This window comes from Chanodichthys erythropterus, chromosome 2 (assembly GCF_024489055.1).
Source record: "Chanodichthys erythropterus isolate Z2021 chromosome 2, ASM2448905v1, whole genome shotgun sequence".
Classification (NCBI taxonomy): domain Eukaryota; kingdom Metazoa; phylum Chordata; class Actinopteri; order Cypriniformes; family Xenocyprididae; genus Chanodichthys; species Chanodichthys erythropterus.
The window spans coordinates 10721095-10745687 of NC_090222.1; the positions used below are offsets into that span (position 1 = coordinate 10721095).

At 42.4% G+C, this 24593-nt stretch overlaps 1 protein-coding gene across 2 annotated transcripts in view; it reads right to left on the minus strand.

Annotated features, from left to right (window-relative positions):
• The window catches only part of dnah5 (dynein, axonemal, heavy chain 5), a 184869-nt gene that overhangs the window by 61431 nt on the left and 98845 nt on the right, over positions 1–24593 (minus strand). For both annotated transcript variants that reach the window (XM_067392512.1, XM_067392504.1), the window contains 4 exons: positions 20566–20833; positions 19373–19604; positions 18585–18699; positions 8469–8645 (listed from right to left, as the gene is read on the minus strand). In XM_067392512.1, the coding sequence (XP_067248613.1) occupies positions 8469–8645; positions 18585–18699; positions 19373–19604; positions 20566–20833 (792 nt within the window). The remainder of the gene's footprint in view (positions 1–8468; positions 8646–18584; positions 18700–19372; positions 19605–20565; positions 20834–24593) is intronic.

Here is a 24593-nt window from a genome sequence, read left to right on the forward strand (position 1 = left end):
AGTTATTTTAAATTGTAATCATTTTTCACAATAAAACTGTTTTTACTGTATTTTCATTTAAATAAATGCAATCTTGGTGAGCAGACAAAACTTATTTTATAAATATTAAAAATCTTACAGATCCCAAACTTTTAAACGGTAGTGTATGGGAGCTTACTCTAAGTGCTGCCACAGGTTAGTGCCAGTTTCTGTGATAGCAGGCTGTGATTAGCCTCTATCTATGAACGTGGTGTTTTGTTGTACTCCCAGGTTAGAGTTTGTGTTTCACTGAGTGCATCACCTGTTGGATTGCACACTCAGATTGAGTGTAGAGAGTCTTATTCTGGTTAGAATAGTATGATCTCTGTAGCTCCCAGTTGATCATGACCACAGCAGCTGTTATGCACTTGCTGTTAGATTGTTGCCTCTTTATTGTAGCCTCTTTCTTAATACAGCTTGCTTTTCGGGCGCTGTTGGTTTGCGATCATAAGTTTGCTCACGTATTTTAGCACTGCCTCAGGCTTATGCTCACGTTGTTTGAGGTGGTAGGCCTTGTAGGCCTCCTTAGACCGTGATAGCATATTCATGTGTACTGGGTACATTGCCTGTTGGAATGTGTAGGCTTAAGCTCAGGTTGTGTAGCTAGTTACCCACAGTTATCATGTAGGATCTAGAGCTGGTCCCTTTTGAGCTTGGGCCCTGTTATGGCCATGGCCTGGCGCCACATGGTTCTGAAAGTAGTAGGCTCTGCTAGGCCTCCTTTTTGGTTTCATGGTGGCCCATGGTTATACTGAGACTCTTCCATGGTTGTGTCTTGCTTTCTAAATCACACCGCCATCGGCCATGCCTGCTTCTGTTAGAGTAGGCCCTAGGTCAGGCCTCTGATAGAGTTATGTAGCAGTGTGTACTCCTCATTTAAGTATTCGAGTACTTGGCCTACTGGCTGGTTTTGGTCAGGTAGCTACCAATGGCTGATGTCATGTGTTTATGGAAGTAGAAGGCCCCTCAGGGCCTCCTTTCAGATTGCATTTTGGCAGAGTTGTTGTGTTGGCTTCTATTTTGACTCATCACCATGGATGGGTCGTGATTGCCACTAGCTGACACCACATGTTTATGAGTTGTAGGCCTTTTTAGTATCATGGTGGAGCTTGGCTTTGTGCTCCTCTTGCTTAGAGAGTAAAAGGTGCTTTTATCAAGTACATTTTCTGAGTGGCTTGCCTCTCAAGTTGAGGTTGTGCATTAAACCAACTGTTTGTTTGGGTTTATGCATTTTCTTCCTTGAGCATGGTCTCCTTTAGCTCTAGTTGAGCTAAATATTTACCTTGTTTTTTACTTGGTTCTATTTTGCTCCTAGAACTTTAGTGGCCGCTAGCTGACACTGTGTGTGACGGGTAGGCCTTCATGGCCTCCTTTGAGAACATGCTGGCATGTACCCCTTTTTTGTGTTTTCTTTGATATTCCTCTCTGAAAACAGTAAAGGGATTTGTGTTGCTGGCTGGCCAGGGCTCCGGCTGATTCATTAACCTCCTTTGTAGTCGGTTTGTTCGGCCTGGAGCTTGATAACACTGCCACGGGCTGATGCCATGTGTCTGCTGAGGTTATAGGCCCACGGGGCCTTCTTTAGCGCGTGATGGCGTATGCTGTACTCCTCTTGCTTAAAGAGTAAAAGGTTCTTTACCGAGTACACTGCTCATTAGATTGTGTTGGACGCTCGTGGGCACTCACGGTACTTAATTACTTGGTGGTCATGCTTCCTGCATGCTATGTTTCAGGTGCATGGCCTTACGGGCCACCCTGGAATATCACCTTATGTATTAAGTTTCTGTGGAATGTTTAGTTCATTTGTGCGAAATTTAGTTATGTTGTAGGCCCTTTTTCGGCCTCCATGACTATGTGCCTACATTATGGTCTGTCTGTTAGGTTGAGCTTCGTACTCCCCTTTGGGTTGACTGTGTAATTGTGCTTAGCTCCCTAAGCTGGTCGTTGGTTGTAGACTTCCATGAAGTCTCCCGTTGAGACCGGCTCTTAGGCTGGTTTGTGCTCCCTTGACCAGGGTTTTTCTAGCGCACACCCTCCTCAGTGCTTTTATCAGCCACTGAGTAGATCCTAGGATGAGCGGATTATACTCCCCTCAATACGAGGGTTTATAGCGCTTAGCTGAGTTCTGCTCTCCAAGATGCCCATCTCTGCGCGTGGGTTTGAGTTGCTACTGCTCTTTCGCAGTTGCTCTTACCTGCTCTCTTCTCTGAAGAATGCGCTTTAGAGATTCTGTGTATCAGATAAGGCTGGCCCAGACTATGTTTAGCTTTTGCTAGATTAGTACGGCCTCCTTGGTGGTGCTGAGGGTGATTTTTCCCCTCTAGTGACTGGCCGGGGTTCCTTTCGGTTTCCTGGCCACATTCCCTTTAAGGGACCACTTTCCACGGAATGCTGGTCCCAGATGCCTTGAGTAGCTTTGGAAGGCTTTCTGCAGAAGGCCTCTTTTAGGCTCAGCTTGGGCTGTTGGCCTTAGGGAATGCTGTCACTGACAGCCTTGCGTGACCCGAGGGGGAGTTGCTCCCGGCTTTTCTCTGGAACTGCCGGACGTTTGTCTAGTCATTTGGCATGCACTCTCCTTTAGCATGGCGGCGTGGGTATATCGTTCCCCATAGTGGTAAATGCAGAGAAAGTTCCCTTTCGAAAGGGAACGTCTCAGGTTTATGTATGTAACTAGTGTTGTCAAAAGTACCAGTACTTCGGTACCAAGCCGGTACTGAAATTTTGAAAATGTGACGATACCCGCATTTCTGTAGTACTGGTAGTACCGAGAATCCGGGTATATTCGGTACCCACTGATTGGTCTGTGCCAGTATGTATGTGAATATGACACGAGTGAAGCACAAAGCTTTGTTTACAAAAGAATTAATCGGTTAGAAATTAGATGTGACATCGCATCACAACATTTAGGTTCATGACGAATGAGAGAGGTTTGTGAGTCCATATATTTAAGCTTTGTATTCTTTTTTGCGAATCGCGATCTGGTCACCTGATTATCAGAGAATTTAACAATATTCCATTAGTTATTCCAATGAACATGCAATCTCTGTTTTTTTTTTTTTTCTCAAATCTTCGCTCATGCAGGGGATTATAAACGTTTCTTTCTTTCTTTCGTTCGCATTTAGGCCTATTAGGCTATTCGCATTCTTTACTGTGGTGAAGTAGAAAAAACACTGTAGGACAGAAACCTTTTTGCTTGCACATTTTTGTCAAGTTTATTTGTCTATAGCGCGTTTCGTACATGCCGGTGATTTTTACTTTCGTTTTCTCTGGCAGCACTAAATCAAACATTACCTGAATGTCTTGCCCCTGCAGAGGATAAAACTCGCTCTTCAGACCTTTTACAACAAGTGTCAGTTGCTTGTAACATCAGGAGATAACATGAAGATATTATTAAAGAGAAATGGTCTCTTTCCTGCTTGTGTCCCTCATCCCTCTCAAAGCGCAGAACAGTAGGCTATATTAAAGACTATAATAGCGGGACTTTGGCTATATGACACATCTCTGAGTGGAAATACAAAAACAAATGTTTTTAAAATAATATTTAGGCTAACTTTTCTTATAATTTAGGTTACCATTATTTACCACTATTTATTGCATAGTTTTACAGTGTGTTGTTTCACTGACGGAATAGCTAAAATAAACACGCACGTCTGTTACCCCTGTTGAAAAAACCAGCATATAAAGTCAAGTCAAGTCACCTTTATGCATATGCTGGTAAGGAAGGTTTTGAAGCTGGTATGCTGGTTTAAGCTGGTTTATGCTGGTCCATATGCTGGTCCAGGACCATTTTAGGACCACCATGGACCAGAATAGGACCAGCATAAACCAGCTCAAACCAGCATACCAGCTTCAAAAACTACATTATCAACATATGCTCGTTTTTTCAACAGTACAAAATATGTTTAAGATTTTGTTATATATATATATATATATATATTTCAAAATTAATTTTATTGACATAGCCTATACACACACACACACACACACTCCAAATCATATTTAATGTTTTTAAAATACGCTATATAAAATAAGAAAATAGTTCCAACAGATTTTTTTGAAATTGGTACCGAGAACCGTAAAATTTTCATGGTATCGGTACCGACTACTGGAATTTTGGTACTGTGACAACACTATATGTAACTATGGTTCCCATTCAGTCAGTCACGTTGAACATTACGTCGATACTGATGTAATGGTGTCTCGCTTGGGAGCCCAATCACCTCCAAAGGTACAAAACGAGCCAATGGGAATTGGCCAGTGAGATTCACATGCCGGACCACACCCCCGGCATCCGGTTATAAATAGGACCGGCCTACTCACTTTCATCCATATTTTTGCCTAGGAGCTGAGCAGTTGTACAGCGATCGCTCTTCCACTTCACGTCTACTGAGAGTAATTTTCTGAGCAAATAATAGCAATTTTAATTGCTATCGGGAGAACACTCCGAAAACAGAAATTTTAATTGCTATTTTGCTTGCAGCTCATCGAGGGATCTCTCTGCCGGTGTGATGGCGCATTCTAGCGGTGTTTGCATCCAGCTTGCTGTTTACACAGGGCAGCATTCACCCGTGGGCGCTTCTGCTGTGAGTATTTCCCTAAAAGAGCAAGCACGGCAGTGAGCGTCTTTTTAAAGATGCCTCTCTGTCCGTGCATTCCTGGATGCGGTCGTTTCCTGGTTTCATCTGACGGCCACGATCACTGTCTCACATGCCCAGCATGTGAATACAGCGTTCGTGGGTGATTCATGTTCTCAAGCGAGCATGATCACGTCGACATGCAGGTCGTGACTCTCCCTTATCGTAAAGGTTTGCGTCCCCTTTGTTGTTGCCCAGCCGCCGCTTGTGTGTAAGAGCACAGCCGCAGGTCTGTTCAACACTTGGATTGCGTGTCTTGAATCGTGTCCCTAACAGGCTTCCAATCAAGTTGCATTCACCCCATAATTGGTTTGCAGTGATTGACCTGAAGGACATGTACTCTTGTTCACGTCAACAGACCGTGTTGCGCTCTGCGTCGAGGGTTGAGCATACCAGTATTAGGTCCTCCCTATTTGGCTGTCTGGTCACACCGCTCGGATTGCTGCATATGACAGTGCTTCAGCACTTGTTACATAACCGAGTTCCGAGGTGGGCATGGCACCAGGGCACGCTCCGTGTGATCATCACACCAAGTTGTTGTCGTACATTCAGCCCGTGGTCGGAACTTGCTTTTCTACAGGCCGGAGTGCCCCTAGTACAAGTGTCCAAGCATGTTGCTGTCACAACAGATGCCTCCACCACCGGCTGGGGTGCCATATGCAGTGGCCAGGTCACTGGCATATCAACTGCCTCGAGTTGCTAGCAGTACTCATTGCCCTGCTCCGGTTTCGACCACTGCTGCACGGCAAGCATGTACTGGTCAACACATCAACCTAGCGTACTCAACGAGGCGAGCTTATGCCATGAAGTGGAGTCTGTTTGCTGAGTGGTGTTCCTCACACCGGGAAGACCCCCGGAAATGCCCGGGCAGTGCCGTGCTTTCCTTCTTTCAAGATGGTTAGAGCGGAGGCTGTCTCCCTCCACCTTGAAGGTCTATGTGGCCGCCATCGCAGCACATCACGATGTGGTCAATGGCAAGTCACTAGGAAAGCACAACCTGATCATCAGGTTTCTCAGAGGCGCCAGGAGGTTAAATCCCCCTAGGCCTTGCCTCATTCCCTCTTGGGACCTCTCTGTCGCCCTCACGGGCCTGCGGATAGCTCCCTTCGAGCCCCTTGAGTCAGTTGAGCTGAAACTTCTGTCTTTGAAGACAGTGCTCCTGAATCTGCAAGCAAGCATTTTCGGTCAGCGATTCGTGCCTGGAATTCGGGCCGGACTACTCTCAGGTTATCCTGAGACCCCGGCCTGGATATGTGCCCAAAGTTCTCACCACTCCCTTCCGGGACCAGGTGGTGAACTTGCAAGCGTTGTCCCCGGAGGAGGCAGACCCATCCCTTGCTTTGCTGTGTCCCCTTCATGCCCTGCGCGTTTACAGCTCTGAGCAGCTCTTTGTCTGTTTTGGGGGTCAGCAGAAGGGAAAGGCTGTCTCCAAACAGAGGTTGGCCCACTGGATAGTGGATGCCATCGCCTTGGCGTACCAATCGCAAGGCAAGCCGTGCCCCCTCGGGTTGCGAGCTCACTCCACTCGGGGTGTTGCTTCTTCCTGGGCGTTGATGCATGGTGCCTCTGTTGCAGACATATGCAGAGCTGCAGGCTGGGCGACACCAAATACATACGCGAGATATTACAATCTCCAAGTGGAACCGGTGTCCACCCATGTACCATCTACTCGTAGATAGCCACGGGTGTTTGCTTGCTGTGCCATTTCCCTCGGGAGAGGGAATGCGAGCACTTCTCCCGCTCTTCAGTTCAGTTTCCCATAACGGTGAACCCTGTGGAGTTCCTCCTGCATCCTGCGGCAGCCAAACATGGCAGAGGCGTCCGACACTAGGTCCAGTACTCGTGTGTATGCCCAATTGGTCTGCCCTTGTACTGGGCTAGATGCCCATATCCCCGCGGGTAATCCCATGTGTTGTCCACGGTACAGTTTCCCTGATGGTAAACCCGTGTGTCTTTCCCTGGGCGGATTCGCTCTGCCCTTTCTCTGACTGCTAGTGTGTTCCTCCCGGAAGGTAGGACCTACATCAGAGATCTTCCACATGCGTTACTGTCCTCAGGCCAGTCCATATGTGTTTTCCACACATTACCTCCCTTCGGGCAGGGTGTGGTCTCCGTAGCTTTTCCCTCCTTGGGGAACGCTTTCCTGGCATTTTGGTCATGGCTGAAAAACGTGGGAATTAAGTCCTGAAGCACTCTTCCCCTGGGGTAAGGAACAGCAGCTTCGACCTTCTCCATTGTATCGTCCTGTCCTGTCCATCCCACTGGTATGGAAGACATTCCTGGGCTTACTCTGGGCGCTGAAGGGTTACGAGTATGGGCCGCACTTGCATTTGGGCATGCTACGGCTTGCCAGCATCTGCCTCCCTAACACTCGTAACGTGGTTTAGTTGCTATGGCGCTTTCCATTGGACCCCATTACGTCAGTATTGATGTAACGTCGAACGTGACTGACTGAATGGGAACATCTAAGTTAGGATTAGAGTGGTGTGATTCTTTGTCATTCGGACACCTGTCACGAGTGATGGTTCTCCATAGCGGTAAATGCAGAGTCTTGTTCCCTGTTTTGAGGGAACCATCGTTACATACGTAACCTGAGACGTTTTAGAAGATCTATTTAAACATTTTTCCCACAGTGTTCTTAAATAGAAACCAACAATAATAAAAAAAGGTAAAATTCTCATTCCTTTTTTATTTGTATTTGTAAATTATAGTTTTTGTAAAAAAATGCATTTGATTAAACATACACTGCCATACAAAAGGTAGGGGTCAGTAAAAAAGAAAAATAAGTCACCTAAGGTGCATTTATTTGACCAAAAATACGGTAAAACAAATATTGTGTAATATTATTACAATTTAAAATAACTGTTTTCTATCATAATATATTGTATAAAATGTATTCCAGTCATGGCAAACCTACATTTTCAGTAGCCATTACTCCAGTCTTCAATGTCACATGATCCTTCTAAAATAATTCTAAGTTAGTTTGGATTATCAGTGCTGAAAAACACTGTGCTGAGGAAACCATCATGCTCTTTTTTTCAGCATTTATTTTATATACAAATATATTTTGTAACATTATAAATGTCTTTACTGTCACTTTTGATCAAATTAATGCATCCTTGCTGAATACAAATATTAATTTAATGGCAGTGTAGCTATTAGTATGATAGCATTAGTATTGTTTTCAATATATGCTATATGCCCCTAAAACCTTTCAGAAGCTTCCACTGAAGACAACGTAGGACAGTGTTTCTTAACTGTGGGTGTCTGGATGAATAATTCAAAATGTATAAAATATCTGATTAGAAAATTATGCCAAATAAGTACAGTAATATTGTAACATATTACATATAAGCTATATTATTTATAAGCTATAGTGGTAATTTAAATGTATTGAAATTATAGCTATTATTTTAGTAACACCGACTTACTCTAAAAATGCTCTGCACTATTAAGAACATTTAGAAATCTTAAGAAAAAAAGGAAAGAGTCCCAAGAATGATGGGATACATTATGGACAGATACATGGGAAGGACGGAGTGGGCAGGTGGTGGAGGGAAGAGGTGGGGTATGTGTTTGGGTGGTTGTATGATTGAGTGGGTGTGTGGGGTTGGTTAGAGGCGGCTGCTGTCAGACCCCTGCTTGCTACGATACCACCTACAGCAACCCTGCCATCACACGGTCTATTTTTACACCCTCATAGGCAGCATGTAATTACGCAGAAGCTGCAGGCACTGAAATGCCCCACGAACATCGCACTCCTCTCATTCTCTCCTCTCCTATGCTACCGTGTAATCGCTCCATATTGTTCCTGACCTGCAGTGCTGCCTCAGCCTCTTCCAGAGCAGGCCTGGCTGCCTCCAACTTCTCTTTAGCGATGGCCTTGTCTGCAGAAATGCTGTCAACTATGGCCTGTGCTTTATCTTTGACCTTTTGAACTTCAACTTTGACCTTTTCAGCAGCCTGAGCTTTCACGGTCACCTCCTTCAACACCTGAAACAAAAATGAGAAAACACTAATATTGTAATTTCTGTAGCATTTCACGCTATAATTCTATAAGTCTGAGGCTATTAATTTATCATCCCAATGTTTCAGAGCTCAGTATTGATCTTTAGTTAGCCTGTGACTAGCAAGCAAGTCTTAGACTGAATGGATGGATGTAGCACGACAGATTTCATGTAGAATACATAGAATGAAATGTATTTTTGTAGTCCTTTTACAGGAAAATGTTTCTTGGATTACTATAACATACATAAAGTTAAAGTATGAAATGGAAGCAACATTTCTTTCTTCTGTATTGTAACATACAGAGTTCAGCGTAAATGAGTACACCTCCTCTGAAAAGTAACATTTTAAACAATATCTCAATGAACACAAAAACAATTTCTAAAATGTTGACAAGACTAAGTTTAATATAACATCTGTTTAACTTATAACATGAAAGCAAGGTTAATAATATAACTGTTACAGATCCCTTGTTCCCCTGGACTCCATTTCCCATGATCCTCCTGTTTCGTCACCTGCACTCACTTCCCTCGTCAGCTCCTCATCATCACTCATCACCTGCACCTGGACTCTATTGTTAGCACTCCCTTTATATTGCACTCACTCCCTTCACTCCTCGTCCGTCTTGAATGTTATTTACTGTGTATGTTGGCGTTCCTTGCCTTTGTTTGATTAAAGTTCTATGTTCATTGTGGAAATCCGTATCAGCCTCATCTCTACACCAGCATATCATAACAGAAAGACGGACCGAACACGTTGGATTTCCACAGGGAAAAAAAAAATGGAGACTTTCCCCAGCTCCCTGGATCCAGCTCCTCCAACGCCTCTCACCCTGACAGCCAGCGATCGCCTTATCGGGCTCCTGCAGGTAGGACGTTCGCTGGAGATGTATGTGGAGGAGTTCGTTGAGCTTGCTTATTCGTCTGACTGGCCTGAAGCAGTTTTGATCTCCCTGTTTTTGGATGGATTGGATGACGACACTATCCGTTTTGATGAACCTGTTTTTTGTTTCTCCTTAAGCGAAACTATCAATTTAATTTTGTGTTTAAATGGCTCCAAATTCTTCGTGGATAGGGTTCAGGATAAGTGTTGTCGTCCAGTCCATCCAGAAACACGGTTGGCCGGGCCAGTCAGTCAATCTCCGGCTTCCTCCGCACACCTTTCCAGCGAACTCCCTGCCTGCCCCATGCTGGACCCATATTCCTCTACTGGGCCCAGTAAGCGGAGGAGGAGGAAGAAAGCGGCTCCAGTATCTCCAGAGCCCGCTCCAGTATCTCCAGAGCCCGCTCCAGTATCTCCAGAGCCCGCTCCAGTATCTCCAGAGCCCGCTCCAGTATCTCCAGAGCCCGCTCCAGTATCTCCAGAGCCCGCTCCAGTATCTCCAGAGCCAGCTCCAGTGCCTGTGGGGATTTTAATTGTATTTGAGGGGATGAACTGGCCCTCACCAGTCTCCGCCGAGCCAAGTTCTCCAGTCTCCGCCGCCGAGCAAGCCGCGCCAGTCTCCGCCGCCGAGCAAGCCGCGCCAGTCTCCGCCGCCGAGCAAGCCGCGCCAGTCTCCGCCGCCGAGCAAGCCGCGCCAGTCTCCGCCGCCGAGCAAGCCGCGCCAGTCTCCGCCGCCGAGCAAGCCGCGCCAGTCTCCGCCGCCGAGCAAGCCGCGCCAGTCTCCGCCGCCGAGCAAGCCGCGCCAGTCTCCGCCGCCGAGCAAGCCGCGCCAGTCTCCGCCGCCGAGCAAGCCGCGCCAGTCTCCGCCGCCGAGCAAGCCGCGCCAGTCTCAGCCGCCGCCGAGCCAGCTACCCCTATTATGAACTCTGTTTTTGTACCTGCCAGCCCAAAGACTGTTTTCCCTCCCTGCCTCCCTCTCCCACCTCCATCCATTTATGTATGCACTGCACCTCCTCCTCAAGCCCCCTCGCCCAGATCTCCACCTCGGACCTCTGGGCGATTACCTACACCCTGGCTCCAACCTCCCTCGTCTCCACCATGGCCCATCAGTCCTCCAACCTCACAAGTCTCCATCCTGCCCCCGTTCACACCTTGGTCCCTCGTCAGCCTGCCTTCCCCTCTGGACTGCACTCCTCCGTCTCCGCTCCGTCCCTCCGTCCCTCGCTTCCAGTTGGCTTCCTCACTCCCCCTGGTGTTCACTTTGTTGTCTGTCGTCTGTGTTCAACTGCGGCCTTCTGGAGCCCTGGCTGCGCTTCGGTCGGCGGAGCCGTGGATTCCGCCATCTCCCGCCGGTCCTTCTGCGCCGACTGGGCTTGACGGCGTGAGGACGTCAGCTCCTGACCCGCCATGTCTGCCCGCTGCACCTGACCCGCCATGTCTGCCCGCTGCACCTGACCCGCCATGGCTGCCCGCTGCACCTGACCCGCCATGGCTGCCCGCTGCACCTGACCCTCCATGGCTGCCCACGACTCCTGACCCGCCATGGCTGCCCACGGCTCCTGACCCGCCATGGCTTTTGAGCCCGCCCTGGAGACCTCCACTCCAGTCTACTCATCCCCCTGCTCCGGTTTGAGGTCTCCAGGGCGCCCTGGAGTCCAGGGGAACAAGGGATCTGTAACAGTACCTCCCCCTCCCGGTAGGCGTGTCCTCGCGCCGTAGATGTAACAACCGGGAGGGGGAGGTACTGTTACAGATCCCTTGTTCCCCTGGACTCCATTTCCCATGATCCTCCTGTTTCGTCACCTGCACTCACTTCCCTCGTCAGCTCCTCATCATCACTCATCACCTGCACCTGGACTCTATTGTTAGCACTCCCTTTATATTGCACTCACTCCCTTCACTCCTCGTCCGTCTTGAATGTTATTTACTGTGTATGTTGGCGTTCCTTGCCTTTGTTTGATTAAAGTTCTATGTTCATTGTGGAAATCCGTATCAGCCTCATCTCTACACCAGCATATCATAACAATAACCTAGATTACACATTTTTCAGTTTTACTCAAATTAGGGTGATGCAAAAATGAGTACACCCCACAACAAAAACTATTACATCTAGTACTTTGTATGGCCTCCATGATTTTTAATGACAGCACCAAATCTTCTAGGCATGGAATGAACAAGTTGGCAACATTTTGCAACATCTATCATTTTCCATTCTGCAAGAAGGACCTCTTTTAGAGACTGGATGCTGGATGGAGAGTAATGCTCAACTTGTCTCTTCAGAATTCCCCATAGATGTTCGATTGGGTTCAGATCAGGGCTGCGTTTCCCAAAAGCATTGTAAGCCTAAGTTGATCGTAGCTCCATTGGTGGTAATGAAGCTACGATCAACTTAGGCTAATGATGCTTTTGGGAAACGCTACCCAGGATGTGTTTAGGATCATTGGCATGTTGGAAAAGTGCACAACAACCAAGGGTACAGAGGGATAGTAACATCTTCTCTTTCAGTATAGAGCAGTACATCTGTGAATTCATGATGCCATCAATGGAATGCAGCTCTCCGACACCAGCAGCACTGATGCAGCCCCACATAAGGACACTGCTACCATCATGTTTCACTGTAGGCACCATGCATTTTTCTTTGTAATCCTCACCTTTGCGACGCCATACAGTTTTGAAGCCATCAGTTCCAAAAACATTTATCTTGGTCTCATCACTCCAGAGTATAAAGTCCCAGTAGTCTTCATCTTTGTAAGCATGGGCCCTGGCAAACTCTAGGCGGGCTTTTTTGTGCCTGGGCTTTAGGAAAGACTTATTTCATGGACGGCACCCATGCATGCCATTCCTCTGTAGTGTACGTCATATTGTGTGATAGGAAATAATTACCCCAATATTGGCTTTCTTTAGAACTTGCATGCCGATTTTCTTCAACCCTTCTCATCAGAAGACGCTCCTGTCAAGGTGTTAACTCTCTGTGAGATGGTTGCAGTTCCTTTTTTAAATTTTTGTACCACTTTGGCTACAGTATTCTGACTGATAATTAAAGCTTTGCTGATCTTCTTGTAGCCTTCACCTTTCTGGTATAAAGAAATTATTTTCTTTCTCAGGTCTTGTGACATTTCTCTTCCATGTGGTGCCGTTGCTGACAGCATGAAATGGGAAGGAGTTTTAACACCCTTTTATAGTCAACTGTCTGCTGGACACCTGTGTAATGAATAATTAGACTCACCTGTGGTTGAATTCTTGTTAAATTAGACATTTGTAATCTAAAATTTAGCTTTGCCCCAGAGACTTTCAGTGGGGTGTACTCATTTTTGCATCACCCTAATTTGAGTAAAATTGAAAATTTTGTTCTCCAAGTTATATTCTTAACTTTACCTTCATGTTCTAAGTTAAACAGATGCTATTTAAACTTAGTCTTGTCAACATTTTGGAAATGCTCATGTCGTTCCAAACCCGTAAGACCTTCGTTCATCTTCGGAACACAAATTTAGATATTTTTAATGAAATCCAAGAGTTTTTTTATCCTCAATAGAAAGCAATGAAATTACCACACTCAAAGTCCAGAAAAGTAGTAAAACATCGTTAAAACAGTCAACGTAACTACAGTGGTTCAACCTTAATGTTATGAAGTGATGAGAATACTTTTTTTGTGCAAAAACAACAACAACAAAAAATAACGGATCTATTTATATTGTGAATTTGGTAATTTTGTTGCTTTCTATTGAGGATAAAAAAAAATAAATAAAAAAAATAATAATAATCAAAGATATCTTAATTTGTGTTCCGAAGATGAATGAAGATCTTATGGGTGTGGAATGACATGAGGGTGAGTACTTAATGACAGGAATTTCATTTTTGGGTGAACTATAGTATAGTAAATATATAGTTATATATATAGTAAAGTTACTATATATATATATATATATATATATATATATATATATATATATATATATATATATATATATAATATAGTAAGGGGACTTGATTCTATGCATTGGTTGTAGCATTTTGAAATCTAGGCATTGCACTCAAAAGTGGAGGCAGAAGATTGAGATCTTGAGGGCACATGGTTTAAGCGCACTAAATGACAGGACTAAAAGTCCAGCATATGTCACCAGAGAGAAGTCTGTTGTTTTCACCAGAAGGTCCAGCTATGATATTTTGGTTAAATATTATGAGGTCAAAACATTTTTAAAAAATGAAATGATGAATTTTCAGACTACTTCAGCTGCGGCATTTCATGTGACACTAACACAAAAACGGACTTCATTCGCGTCAATGGAAAGCATATTCACATTATATATTTTTTTTGTCTGAATCATTCCCTATCCTCTATATATTGCACTGTGTGCCATTCACCATTTAGAAAAGTGTACAAAGTGTACAAATTAGTAAATGGGTGAACAAATTAACATTTTCAGCTGCAGCTGCAGTGAGCAGTGATGTTATAAAAATCTGAAAATCTGTGATATATTTTAGCGGAAGTGAGAGACTAAGTTTTGAATGCTTATATCCCCTAAATGCGAATTTTGTCACACACCAGCTTATACATAACCTTAAGGCTAACATAATAACACTGAATGCTAAAAAACTTAATTTTGATTTCAGGGGGACTTTAATGGCAGTTTTTACAAGGTGAGAAATCGTCTTGGGTTATGTTTATAACCCTGGTTCCATGAATAGGGAACTTCCAGAAATCAAAGCCTTAGAAGCAGCCATACTCCTGGTTGAATGAGCCCGGACGGCCAAAGGTGAAGGCTGCCCAGCAGACTCATAAGCGTGTGAGATGGCCTCAACTAACTACTTGCTCATTCTCTGCTTTATATGCAGGACACCCTCTCCTGGGTGACCCAAAACAAACAAACAGTTGATCTGTCTTACGCCACAGGGCAGCTCTGTGGACATAAGCATCTAATGCCCGAACAGGGCAGAGCAGATTGAGTTTTTCCTGATCTGGTGTAGAAAAAGGTGGAGGACAGAATGCCTGCAGCATAATAGGACCTACAGTATTAGTAGGGACCTTGGGCACAAAACCCGTTCTTGGGTGAAGAAAGGCTTTAACCATGTCTGGAGCAAATTCCAGACATGATGGAGCAAGTCTCCAATTCTTTTAAGAGACAAAATGGCCAGAAGAAAGATGATTTTCAAAGTGAGGAACTATTCAGGAACCTCTTTCAATGGTTTGAAAGGAGCCAGGGTCAGACCTTCTAATACAATGGCTAAGTCCAAACCCGGTGTTCTAGTGCGCTGAACAGGCCTCAACCTCAACGTGTAACGAAGAAATCATGTGACCAATGGATTTCTCCCTACAGATGTTCCATCAATGGGTGAATGGTAAGCAGAAATAGCTGCAGCATACACTTTTAAAGTAGAAGGGGATAATCCAGTGGAGAATCGTTCTTGCAAGAACTCAAGTACAGGACCCACAGTGCAAAGATCTAGGTCTAGATGATGCTCTTCACACCAAGAAGAAAACAGTCTCCACTTAATGGCATACAATTTACTCATAGAAAGAGCTCTGGATTGGAGAATGGTCTCCACCACTACCCTGGCATCCACTCCAAGAGGAGCTGGATGAATGAGGGAGAACAATAACTGACAGTGTGTTGTCTCCAGAGATGCAAACAGGTCCACTTTTGCATGACGAACTTCTCCCAAAGGAGTTCCACCACCTCGGGGTGAAGCCTCCATTCCCCGGGCTTCAGGAAACTGAGCTGAGCGACCACTCATGTTCCCTCCCCAACCCATGAGGGAAGCATCCGTCGTTAGCATTACACAACGACAAGGAGCTCCCAACACAGGCCCTTGGGACAGGAACCAAGGTTTTTTTCCACATGACTAAGGCACAAAGGCATCGCCGCGTGACCTTGATCATGCGAAACGGATTTCCCCTCTGGGAGAATCCCTTGGTCCTGAGCCACCACTGAAAAAAGGTCTCATGTGCAGCAGGCCAAAAGGTATCACATTGGACGCTGCTGCCATCAGAGCTACTGTAACAGTCTCTGAAACTGTTTTACAGTGCACTCACTGGCCTAGTTTTATTGCATTCACAGCTAAGAGAATTGAAGCAAGACGAACAGGGGAGAGCTGAGCCTGCATGTTCTTCAAGTCCCAAATCACACCCAGAAAAGTGGTCATCTGAGATGGAGTGAGCACACACAGTTGAGCCTGAACCCCAACCTTCTAATTTGGGTGAGAACAACATCTTGATGTCGGACTGCCACGTGCTCGGAATGAGCCAGAATCAACCAATTGGCAATATAATTCCATACGCAAATGCCCTGCAGTCTCAGAGGAGCCAGAGCTGCATCCATTCATTCCGTGAAGGTGCAGGGTATTAACCTTGGCCGAAAGGAAGTACCCGATATTGGTTTGCTTCGCCCCTGAAAGCAAACCTCAGGAACTTCCTGTGTTGAGGATGGATTGATACATGAAAATATGCGTCTTTGAGATCGATCGTCACAAACCAGTCCTTGGATTTGATTTGTGCCGCAATCTGTTTGAGTGTGAGCATCTTGAACTTCAACTTTTGAACTGTGTGATTCAAAACGTGCAGATCTAGAATGGGATGCATGAGCCTGAACTGTATTCTGTAACCCTTTTCTGTAGTTTTCAGCACCGATTGAGATATATTGGGCAGACATTTCCATTCTGCCAGAAAATCTACTAAGGGAACCAGTTTCTCTGTTGGGTGATCAGACCAATGTCCTGAAATGGCGAAACGGCAGGAAGCAGCTGAAGCACACGAAGTGGCAGGGTTGGCAGAACGGCCTCCTGAGGGCACCAAAGAGAAGCGGGCACCTTGTAATGAGGTGAACTCCTTTTCTCCCCGGAAGGGACCACCCTCAGAAGCCTGATGCCACCGGCATCAGGACTTCTTCGCCGAAGATAATGACGGTTCTCAAATCTGTCTTTCTCTCTGAAGGCTTCGGCTGTGACCCGGAACCCCATCCACCTTGTTTCTGTGGAGGAGCCCGAGTGGTGACACTGTTGTGCTTTTGACAGACAACAATAAATATGACAGAGACAGATACACAGAGCGCTTGCTGAAGACACAGAAGCTCTTTGTTCTGGGTATGCTTTATAGTTTCCTGGTCTATAACGTTACCCGCCTATGACATTCCGTCATGCTATCGGACAGTTTACACATTTGCTTCATAACGCAATCACACAGAGGCGTTCCCACCACGTCTTAACGTAGCTCGAAGTTCCCATGAAAGGGAACTGTGATTGTATCAGTTACTTCGATGATCAGTGGTGCAACTCTGATTAAACTCTGTAAGACTGACAGAAATACTCAAATAACCGGGGCCACTGATCGATTAAAAATCAGCATCTTGTGCCATGGGAGCCATTGTTTTAAAGAGTATTTCAAACTATATTATAACATAGATCTATATCAAAGATCTATAATAAAATCTCTATATCAAAGAGTATTTAATAGCAGACTGACTTTTAAAAACATGTTTGGATTGGATTCTTGAAACCCGATTCCAAAAAAGTTAGGACACTGTACAAATTGTGAATAAAAAAGGAATGCAATAATTTACAAATCTCATAAACTCATATTTTATTCACAATAGAATATAGATAACATATCAAATGTTGAAAGTGAGACATTTTTAGATGTCATGCCAAATATTGGCTCATTTTGGATTTCATGAGAGCTACACATTCCAAAAAAGTTGGGACAGGTAGCAATAAGAGGCCGGAAAAGTTAAATGTACATATAAGGAACAGCCGGAGGAGCAATTTGCAACTTATTAGGTCAATTGGCAACATGATTGGGTATAAAAAGAGCCTCTCAGAGTGGCAGTGTCTCTGAGAAGTCAAGATGGGCAGAGGATCACCAATTCCCCCAATGCTGTGGCGAAAAATAGTGGAGCCATATCAGAGAGGAGTTTCTCAGAGAAAAATTGCAAAGAGTTTGAAGTTATCATCATCTATAGTGCATAATATCATCCAAAGATTCAGAGAATCTGGAACAATCTCTGTGCATAAGGGTCAAGGCCGGAAAACCATACTGCCCGTGATCTTCGGGCCCTTAGACGGCACTGCATCACATACAAGAATGCTACTGTAATGGAAATCACAACATGGGCTCAGGAATACTTCCAGAAAACATTGTCGGTGAACACAATCCATCGTGTCATTCGCAATTGCCAGCTAAATCTCTATAGGTCAAAAAAGAAGCCATTTCTAAACATGATCCAGAAGCGCAAGCGTTTTTTCTGGGCCGAGGCTCATTTAAAATGGACTGTGGCAAAGTGGAAAACTGTTCTGTGGTCAGACGAATCAAAATTTGAAGTTCTTTTTGGAAAACTGGGACGCAATGTCATCCGGACTAAAGAGGACAAGGACAACCCAAGTTGTTATCAGCGCTCAGTTCAGAAGTCTGCATCTCTGATGGTTTGGGGTTGCATGGGTGCGTGTGGTATGGGCAGCTTACACATCTAGATGTCGTCCATCTAGATGTCATCTCTTTCAGGGAACAACAACATTCCTATTCCCTTAAAACGAAACATTTTCTCAGTTTAAACATTTGATATATTCTGTTTTTATTAACAATTTATACAGTGTCCCAACTTTTTTGGAATCGGGTTTGTAGAAACTGTAATGGAATGTATGTACAGAATAGGTTTTACAGAAATGTGCTCTCCTGAAGAGTTGGTTAGATTTTTTTTTTCAATAAATCTTTGTCAATATCTGAGTAAATAAACTGTTGTAGTCTTGTCCCTGTACAACAAACCAAGAAGTGCAATATTGCCTGAAAATTAAATTTTTGGAATGATGACTCAAGCAATCAATCAAATATAGAGTGAAGTGGATAGGGAGCTGACACAGCCCTGAGGGGCCTCTGTACAAATTGACCTTGGCTTTGAGAGAGTTTTGTTGACCTTTACCATCTAACTATGGTTACACATGATTAATACCGTTTTAAAACAGAATGAATTTGAAATTATATTTGGGGAGACAATTGTCTGGGTCTGGGGAGACCGTTAACAACAAATACACACAGATGCTTTCTACATGCTTATTTACCATATCAGCCTTCTCGTTGGCTATCTGAAGTTCTTTCTCCTTCACCTCCAGCTCTTTGCTGAGGGCAGCAACAGACTCAGAGGCCTCCTTGAGTTTCTGGAGGCCGGTGTTCATCCTAAGGAAACAATACACTTGGATATTAAAATCTATGATACATGATTCCAGACTCCACATCACTTTTTACAGAGAGTCACGGGGAATCCAACATGAATGGATTTTGCCTACTGATAATGCTGTTTATTTGCACACACTGTTTGAGTTATTTTAGCTCAGAGTTCATAAAATTAATTATGCAAATCTAGAAACAATGCAAAAGCACCCACAAAATCTTTCAGTAGGTTGTGGAAGATGCAGCAGATTACTGCAACATGGCGTACATTGCGGGCATCACTCCACAGCATCCAATCTGTCATCTCCTTTCCATGGTCAATGATACTATAGTAATTATGCAAGGCAAATAATGCTGAGTTTTTGAATAAGGTAGAATTTCATAGTTTATTTTACATAGAAAGGTGCCACGTTTGGACTTAAAGGATTAACTACGACTTTATTCAAATACACAAAGTGCAACACTATTTCAACAGCAGGTTTAGCTTCTGGTTAAAATAACATGCAAGTTTTAATACAGTGCACAAAATTGGTGCAACTCTTTATTAAATTCGACCCTCAGAGTCAGGGCATGATACAATATATTTATAGCTTTTATGCAGATCACTATATATTATTTTCTATATATTTATTTTCCTTATTAATTTAAGCTCTTGTTTTCTAGTTTTGATGATACTGACCTTTCGGCAAGAGTCTGAACCTCTGAGTGCTTCTCTTTGTAGATGGTTTTGTAGTCGTGGATAAAAGACAGGTAGGATTTGGGTGTGACATGTGTGGAACGTCGGTACCGCTGAAAATAATCTGCACATTTTTCTGCTACCCCATCCTGAAAAGAGCCCATGCAGTGAACCACTTCCCCCTTTACCTCAGGAGTGCAGTCTATGTCATACATGGACAGGAAGTGTTCTGACACTGAGGAAAAAATAAACAAAAAGCCATTTTGTATTATTTCTTTGCACAATACATAAGCTGTTTATCTAGCAATGGCCACAATCATATTCATTTTGCAACGACTGATTGCTGTGATGCTTTTCTTGATTGTCTTTCAATACATTTAAATTATTGCTTGACTCTCCGCTACATCAACCCTCCTGTTCCAACAGAGCAGAAGAGCTGTTTTCTAAAATATGTTTGATTAAAATTATTTGTGGAACATTTTGTGCTATTCCTAAATTACTTGTTTTCTGTCTGTGTTAAAATGTAGGCACACAAATGTACTTAAACAATAAATCATGGTGGCTATTTTCAGATTATAAGCATTATAAGACCTTGGTTTAAGTGTTGATTTTTACAGGTAATCTGGTTTTTGGTTGGTTAGCTTCAGCGGTTAGACCTTGTTAAAAAAATGCTGGGTCTTCATTGTCAGTCATTCAAAAATAGTCATGTATTCTGACCCCCCCACCACCCCCCCCCCCCCCACACCCCCCACTCCCCCAAGTAATATTCAAATCAAAAAAGGGCATTATTTTATAGTAAATGTTTCAATAGTACCAATTTTTTAAAGTTCTTGATGTATTAAACACTTTCCCTCATTTTTTTTTTTTCATTCTTATATATCACTTTTTTAATATCAGTCACTTCGAATTTACAGTAATAGGTTAAAAACATTTCTGGAACTGATTACCCATGAAGCAAAGGGGTCAAAACGGTCCAAAACTATTTGGAACAGTTGGAAAATATTGGCAGTTTGTCAGTCCAATCCATCCACGCACTATATGCTCCATTCTAGTTTTTGTTTGATTCAGCACAAAATGTGCTGCATTCCCTCATAGACATGAGATATTTTTGATTAGGGCATCAGAATCACCACCAGATTTTAGGGACCCCTTGGGTATGTTGGACCTCCTTGATTCGGACATTTCAAATTACTGACCTGCGATCAGAGCATCTTTGGGCCAGCGGCTAAACCAGTCCATGGTGCATCCTGAAATAAGAGCTGGAAACTTCAAAGCTCGATTACGGAACCTCTCCCCAACTGGAGAGAAGCAGAGAACCACGTGAAGGTTCTGCCTCACTCTGCTCATAAAATAATCATGTAGGTTTTCATTCGTGGGTGGTCGCCGTGGAAACTCTCGCTTCATGACTGGAATGAGGTCACTAATAATCTCGTCGATCTCATCTCGAGCAAACAGATTGGACACCTGTGGCAGAGAGAATATTTCACACCTCATTAGATTAAACCTAGCCCTGGTTTCTATGGGAATTTACGACAAATGTACAATTTTGACATAATGACACACCTGAGGGGACAAAATTACTCCTTCTAGAGAGGTAAGAAGATGTTTTAAATGTCGTTCTCTGAATCACTTAAGGGAGAGTTCATCCAATATATATATATATATATATATATATATATATATATATATATATATATATATATATATATATATATATATATATATATATATAGCAGAAGTGTATTCATACTCGTATCATTCCAAACCTGCATGACTTTGTGGACGACAAAAGGAGACATTCTGAAGACACTGCTCTTTTACAATAAAAGCTTGTTGCATATTTTCGTTATGTCTGAATATGTTTAAGACTGAATGAGATTTGATGTTGGTTTGTTCTTGACACAAATCTATCACGTGCCATCAGAAGACTTATGTTAAATTCAGCTCAGGCTATATTTTTCAATATTTTTGCAAAATGCAAAATTTTTTTTAATAATTTTTAAGAAATATTTTTTTTCCAGAACAGATGAATGAAAATATGGCAAAGATTTATTATGTTGGATTTTGTACATATCACCGCAGTTCTGAATTGAAGCTTAATGCTCAATCATGAAATCATGCACTATGGTAAAAGGTGATTTGAGGTCATAACATTATTGTGCAAAGAGCCGCATTAAAACAAATCTGTATTAATCCATAATCTGGCCCTGTAATCATAAATGTGTGTAAAAACGATTAAAAGGGCTTGCTGTTTCACTGACTCTAGTGTTAATTTCTGTTAGAAACTGCAGTGATATATACGTATTTTTGACACAGGTACGTTTTTCCAATGAGCCTGTGTTGGTTAAATTGGTAGCCCCTGGTTATTGTATAGCAATACATGGCAAGGAGCAGCCTGAACATTCTTCAAAATGCCTCGTTTTGTGTTCCACAGAAGAATGTATTATGGATTCAGAGAGTGAGTAAATGATCACATAATTTTTATTATGTAGTAATTTGTTCCTTTAAGGTAATATTCATTGGAAATTAATTCATTGAAATCAGCAAAAATAAAACATGTAACAAAATTGCCTCAAATGAATTCTCTGTGAAGCATTTGGGGTACATTCGAGTTAGGATCTTCCAGGTGGTGGTAACCATTTACTTGGGTTGATCACTGTAAGTAAAGTGTTTTATTTGTATTTGGATAATTTCATGAAAATGTCCTCCTTTTACTTTACTTTTACTTTAGCAGCATCACCTGAACTATTCCAGTATGATTTTATTTTTATTTTTATTTTTTTTAAACAAAGAAGTTAACATGTTTTAAATAGGAATTCAATTAGGAATTTTTTTTTTTTTTTTTTTTTTTCCATTTTAGACCACATTTCTTTGTTTTATATTGTTAGAAACACTAAAACTTATTTTCTCAGTTTATTAATCCCAGAATTGCAATGTGGTCTGAAACTCCTCCACTGTATAAGACAATGTTATTTTATTAGAACAGTCTACAACAGTCTGTTAGGAAACAAAAAACTCTCAGAAGGACTACAAATGGATTAGTGCATGACTGGAACCAGGCAATATTTTACTTAAGTTTGGCCACACAGTCCTCCTGCTGCATGACAGAGTACCACAATCTCAGTCTCACGGAAATACAGCAATTACCATGAGATAAAAAAGCTAGAGTCTGTCTAGTCATGTCTCTTAAAGACTTATCTTGCTGTTCTGCTCCCTTTTCAGAATCTTGGATATTAACTTGAACTAAACTCCATTTGTTATTGCATCTGTCTTCTGCATTGACATCCAAGTCTCGCCTCATCAGTTTCCCAACTAAACCCCAAGATCCTCAGTATAACTGAGGGCTTGTGTGTTTCATTAATATTCTTGAGCAGGGCCATCTCTCCCCGGGTCCTTGAGTGCTCTTCTCCTCTGCAGTCAATTTTCTTTATGTACTTAACAGCCTGATTAATGAAATAACAACCTTCACCAAATCTGGCTGACCAAAAACCTTTCTAAGACTTTATGACAGTTTTAAAAACCCCAAGAGGTGCACCCTGCAGCTGAATTATAGCCAATTATTCTCATACCCCATTATTTATTCAGCGATGGTGAGAAAGACACATTGGACCATAGTGTTAATTAAACACATTTAGTCATTTGTAAAGCTCTTTATTCTTCCTAGTGCTTATTCTCTTTGGCTACCTACTTTTCTCTCTCTGTCGTATAGGTCCATATGGAATCTTTTCCCACAGATCTCCAAAAATGTTCTGTAGATTTTCACAGAATTTCTTTCAGTAGATTCTACACATCTCCTACCCCTTGTGTTTTTGTATATGAAATATTATGCAAATTAGATTATGCTTTTAGCTACCATAAAAACACATCCTTAAATTAAACACATTTTAACCATGTTTTAATCCATTCCCGAAGAGTTATTACACATGTATCCCATCCTAAATCAGCACAGACAACACACTCTGCATGAAAACCTGTAATAATGCATGCAAGATGGCAAAATATGAAATACAAAACCATATGAAAATGTACAACTTTTACATGTTTTTTTCCCTATAAATTAGATAGCTAGGTTTAGGACTTTGGTTATGTTTAGGTTTACTGTAGGCCAAACTATTTTTTTGCCTATGACTTCTCATCAGCGACTTCTCATATATTGTGTTCTGCGCTGTAAAAAATGATTGTGATTTTAACGGTAAAAGACTGTAAAAATGCTACTGTGCAAAACAGTTAATTGGTTTACAGAAAGTTTCCATACTATAATATGGTGAATAACTGTAATAGATCTAACCATACATTTAATGTAATTTTACAGTTAAATACCATTAAATTTACAGTTTTTTTGGAAAGTGAAAAATAACAAGTCATTGTATAATTTACAGCGGCTGCATCCGAAATTGTGTACTTTTATTTTTTGGGGGGGTTTACCATAAATTTATGATTTTTTTTTTTTTTTGTACAGTGTGTAAAAAACAGTTATGAACTGTAATTATGACAATATAAACCTTTAAATTATATGTTTTTGAACTGTAAAATAGACAGTAAACTAAGTGCTGTCCCGTAAAACCTTAAAAGTTCTGGCAACCACAGCTGCCGATTTTTTACCGTAAATTTAACAAGGATTTTTTTTACATTGTGTGTCAGTTTGACCTGCATCTTATTTTTGAGTTGATAACCTGGTGTGTTTTTTCAAATTGTGTGACTATTTCTCATTCAGGGTCATGAACACACCTGCAAAATTTCAACACTCTAAAGTGTTGTGGAATGTGCATATGACATTTCTATTACAATTGAGATGTTAGTGGGTCAATTTGACTTGCAAATTACATGGTTAGGCAGGTGCACAGACCTAAAATTGTGATCATAAACATCATGCCCAGTTTCACAGACATGGCTAAGATTTAAGCCAGAAGTACATCTTCTGTGCATCTTGAGACAGAACAGTGGCACTGACATATTTTAAGATAGCTAAAATCAAGACAGTTAAGACAGCTTAAACATCCATTCTAGTTTGGGACTAAGCTTAAGTCTTCTCTGTAAAACCGGGCACATGTTCTCAAGTTTACTTTGTAATGCACAATAAATATTAATGTTAAAGGTTTCTGTTTTTACATGATTCGAAATTAAAGATCATACCCAGAATTTTACCCAGTGCCCAGATTTTGCACAGGAAACCTCAACATGATCAAGTAAGTATATTTAAAATAAAATGCTGAAAAGTATATGG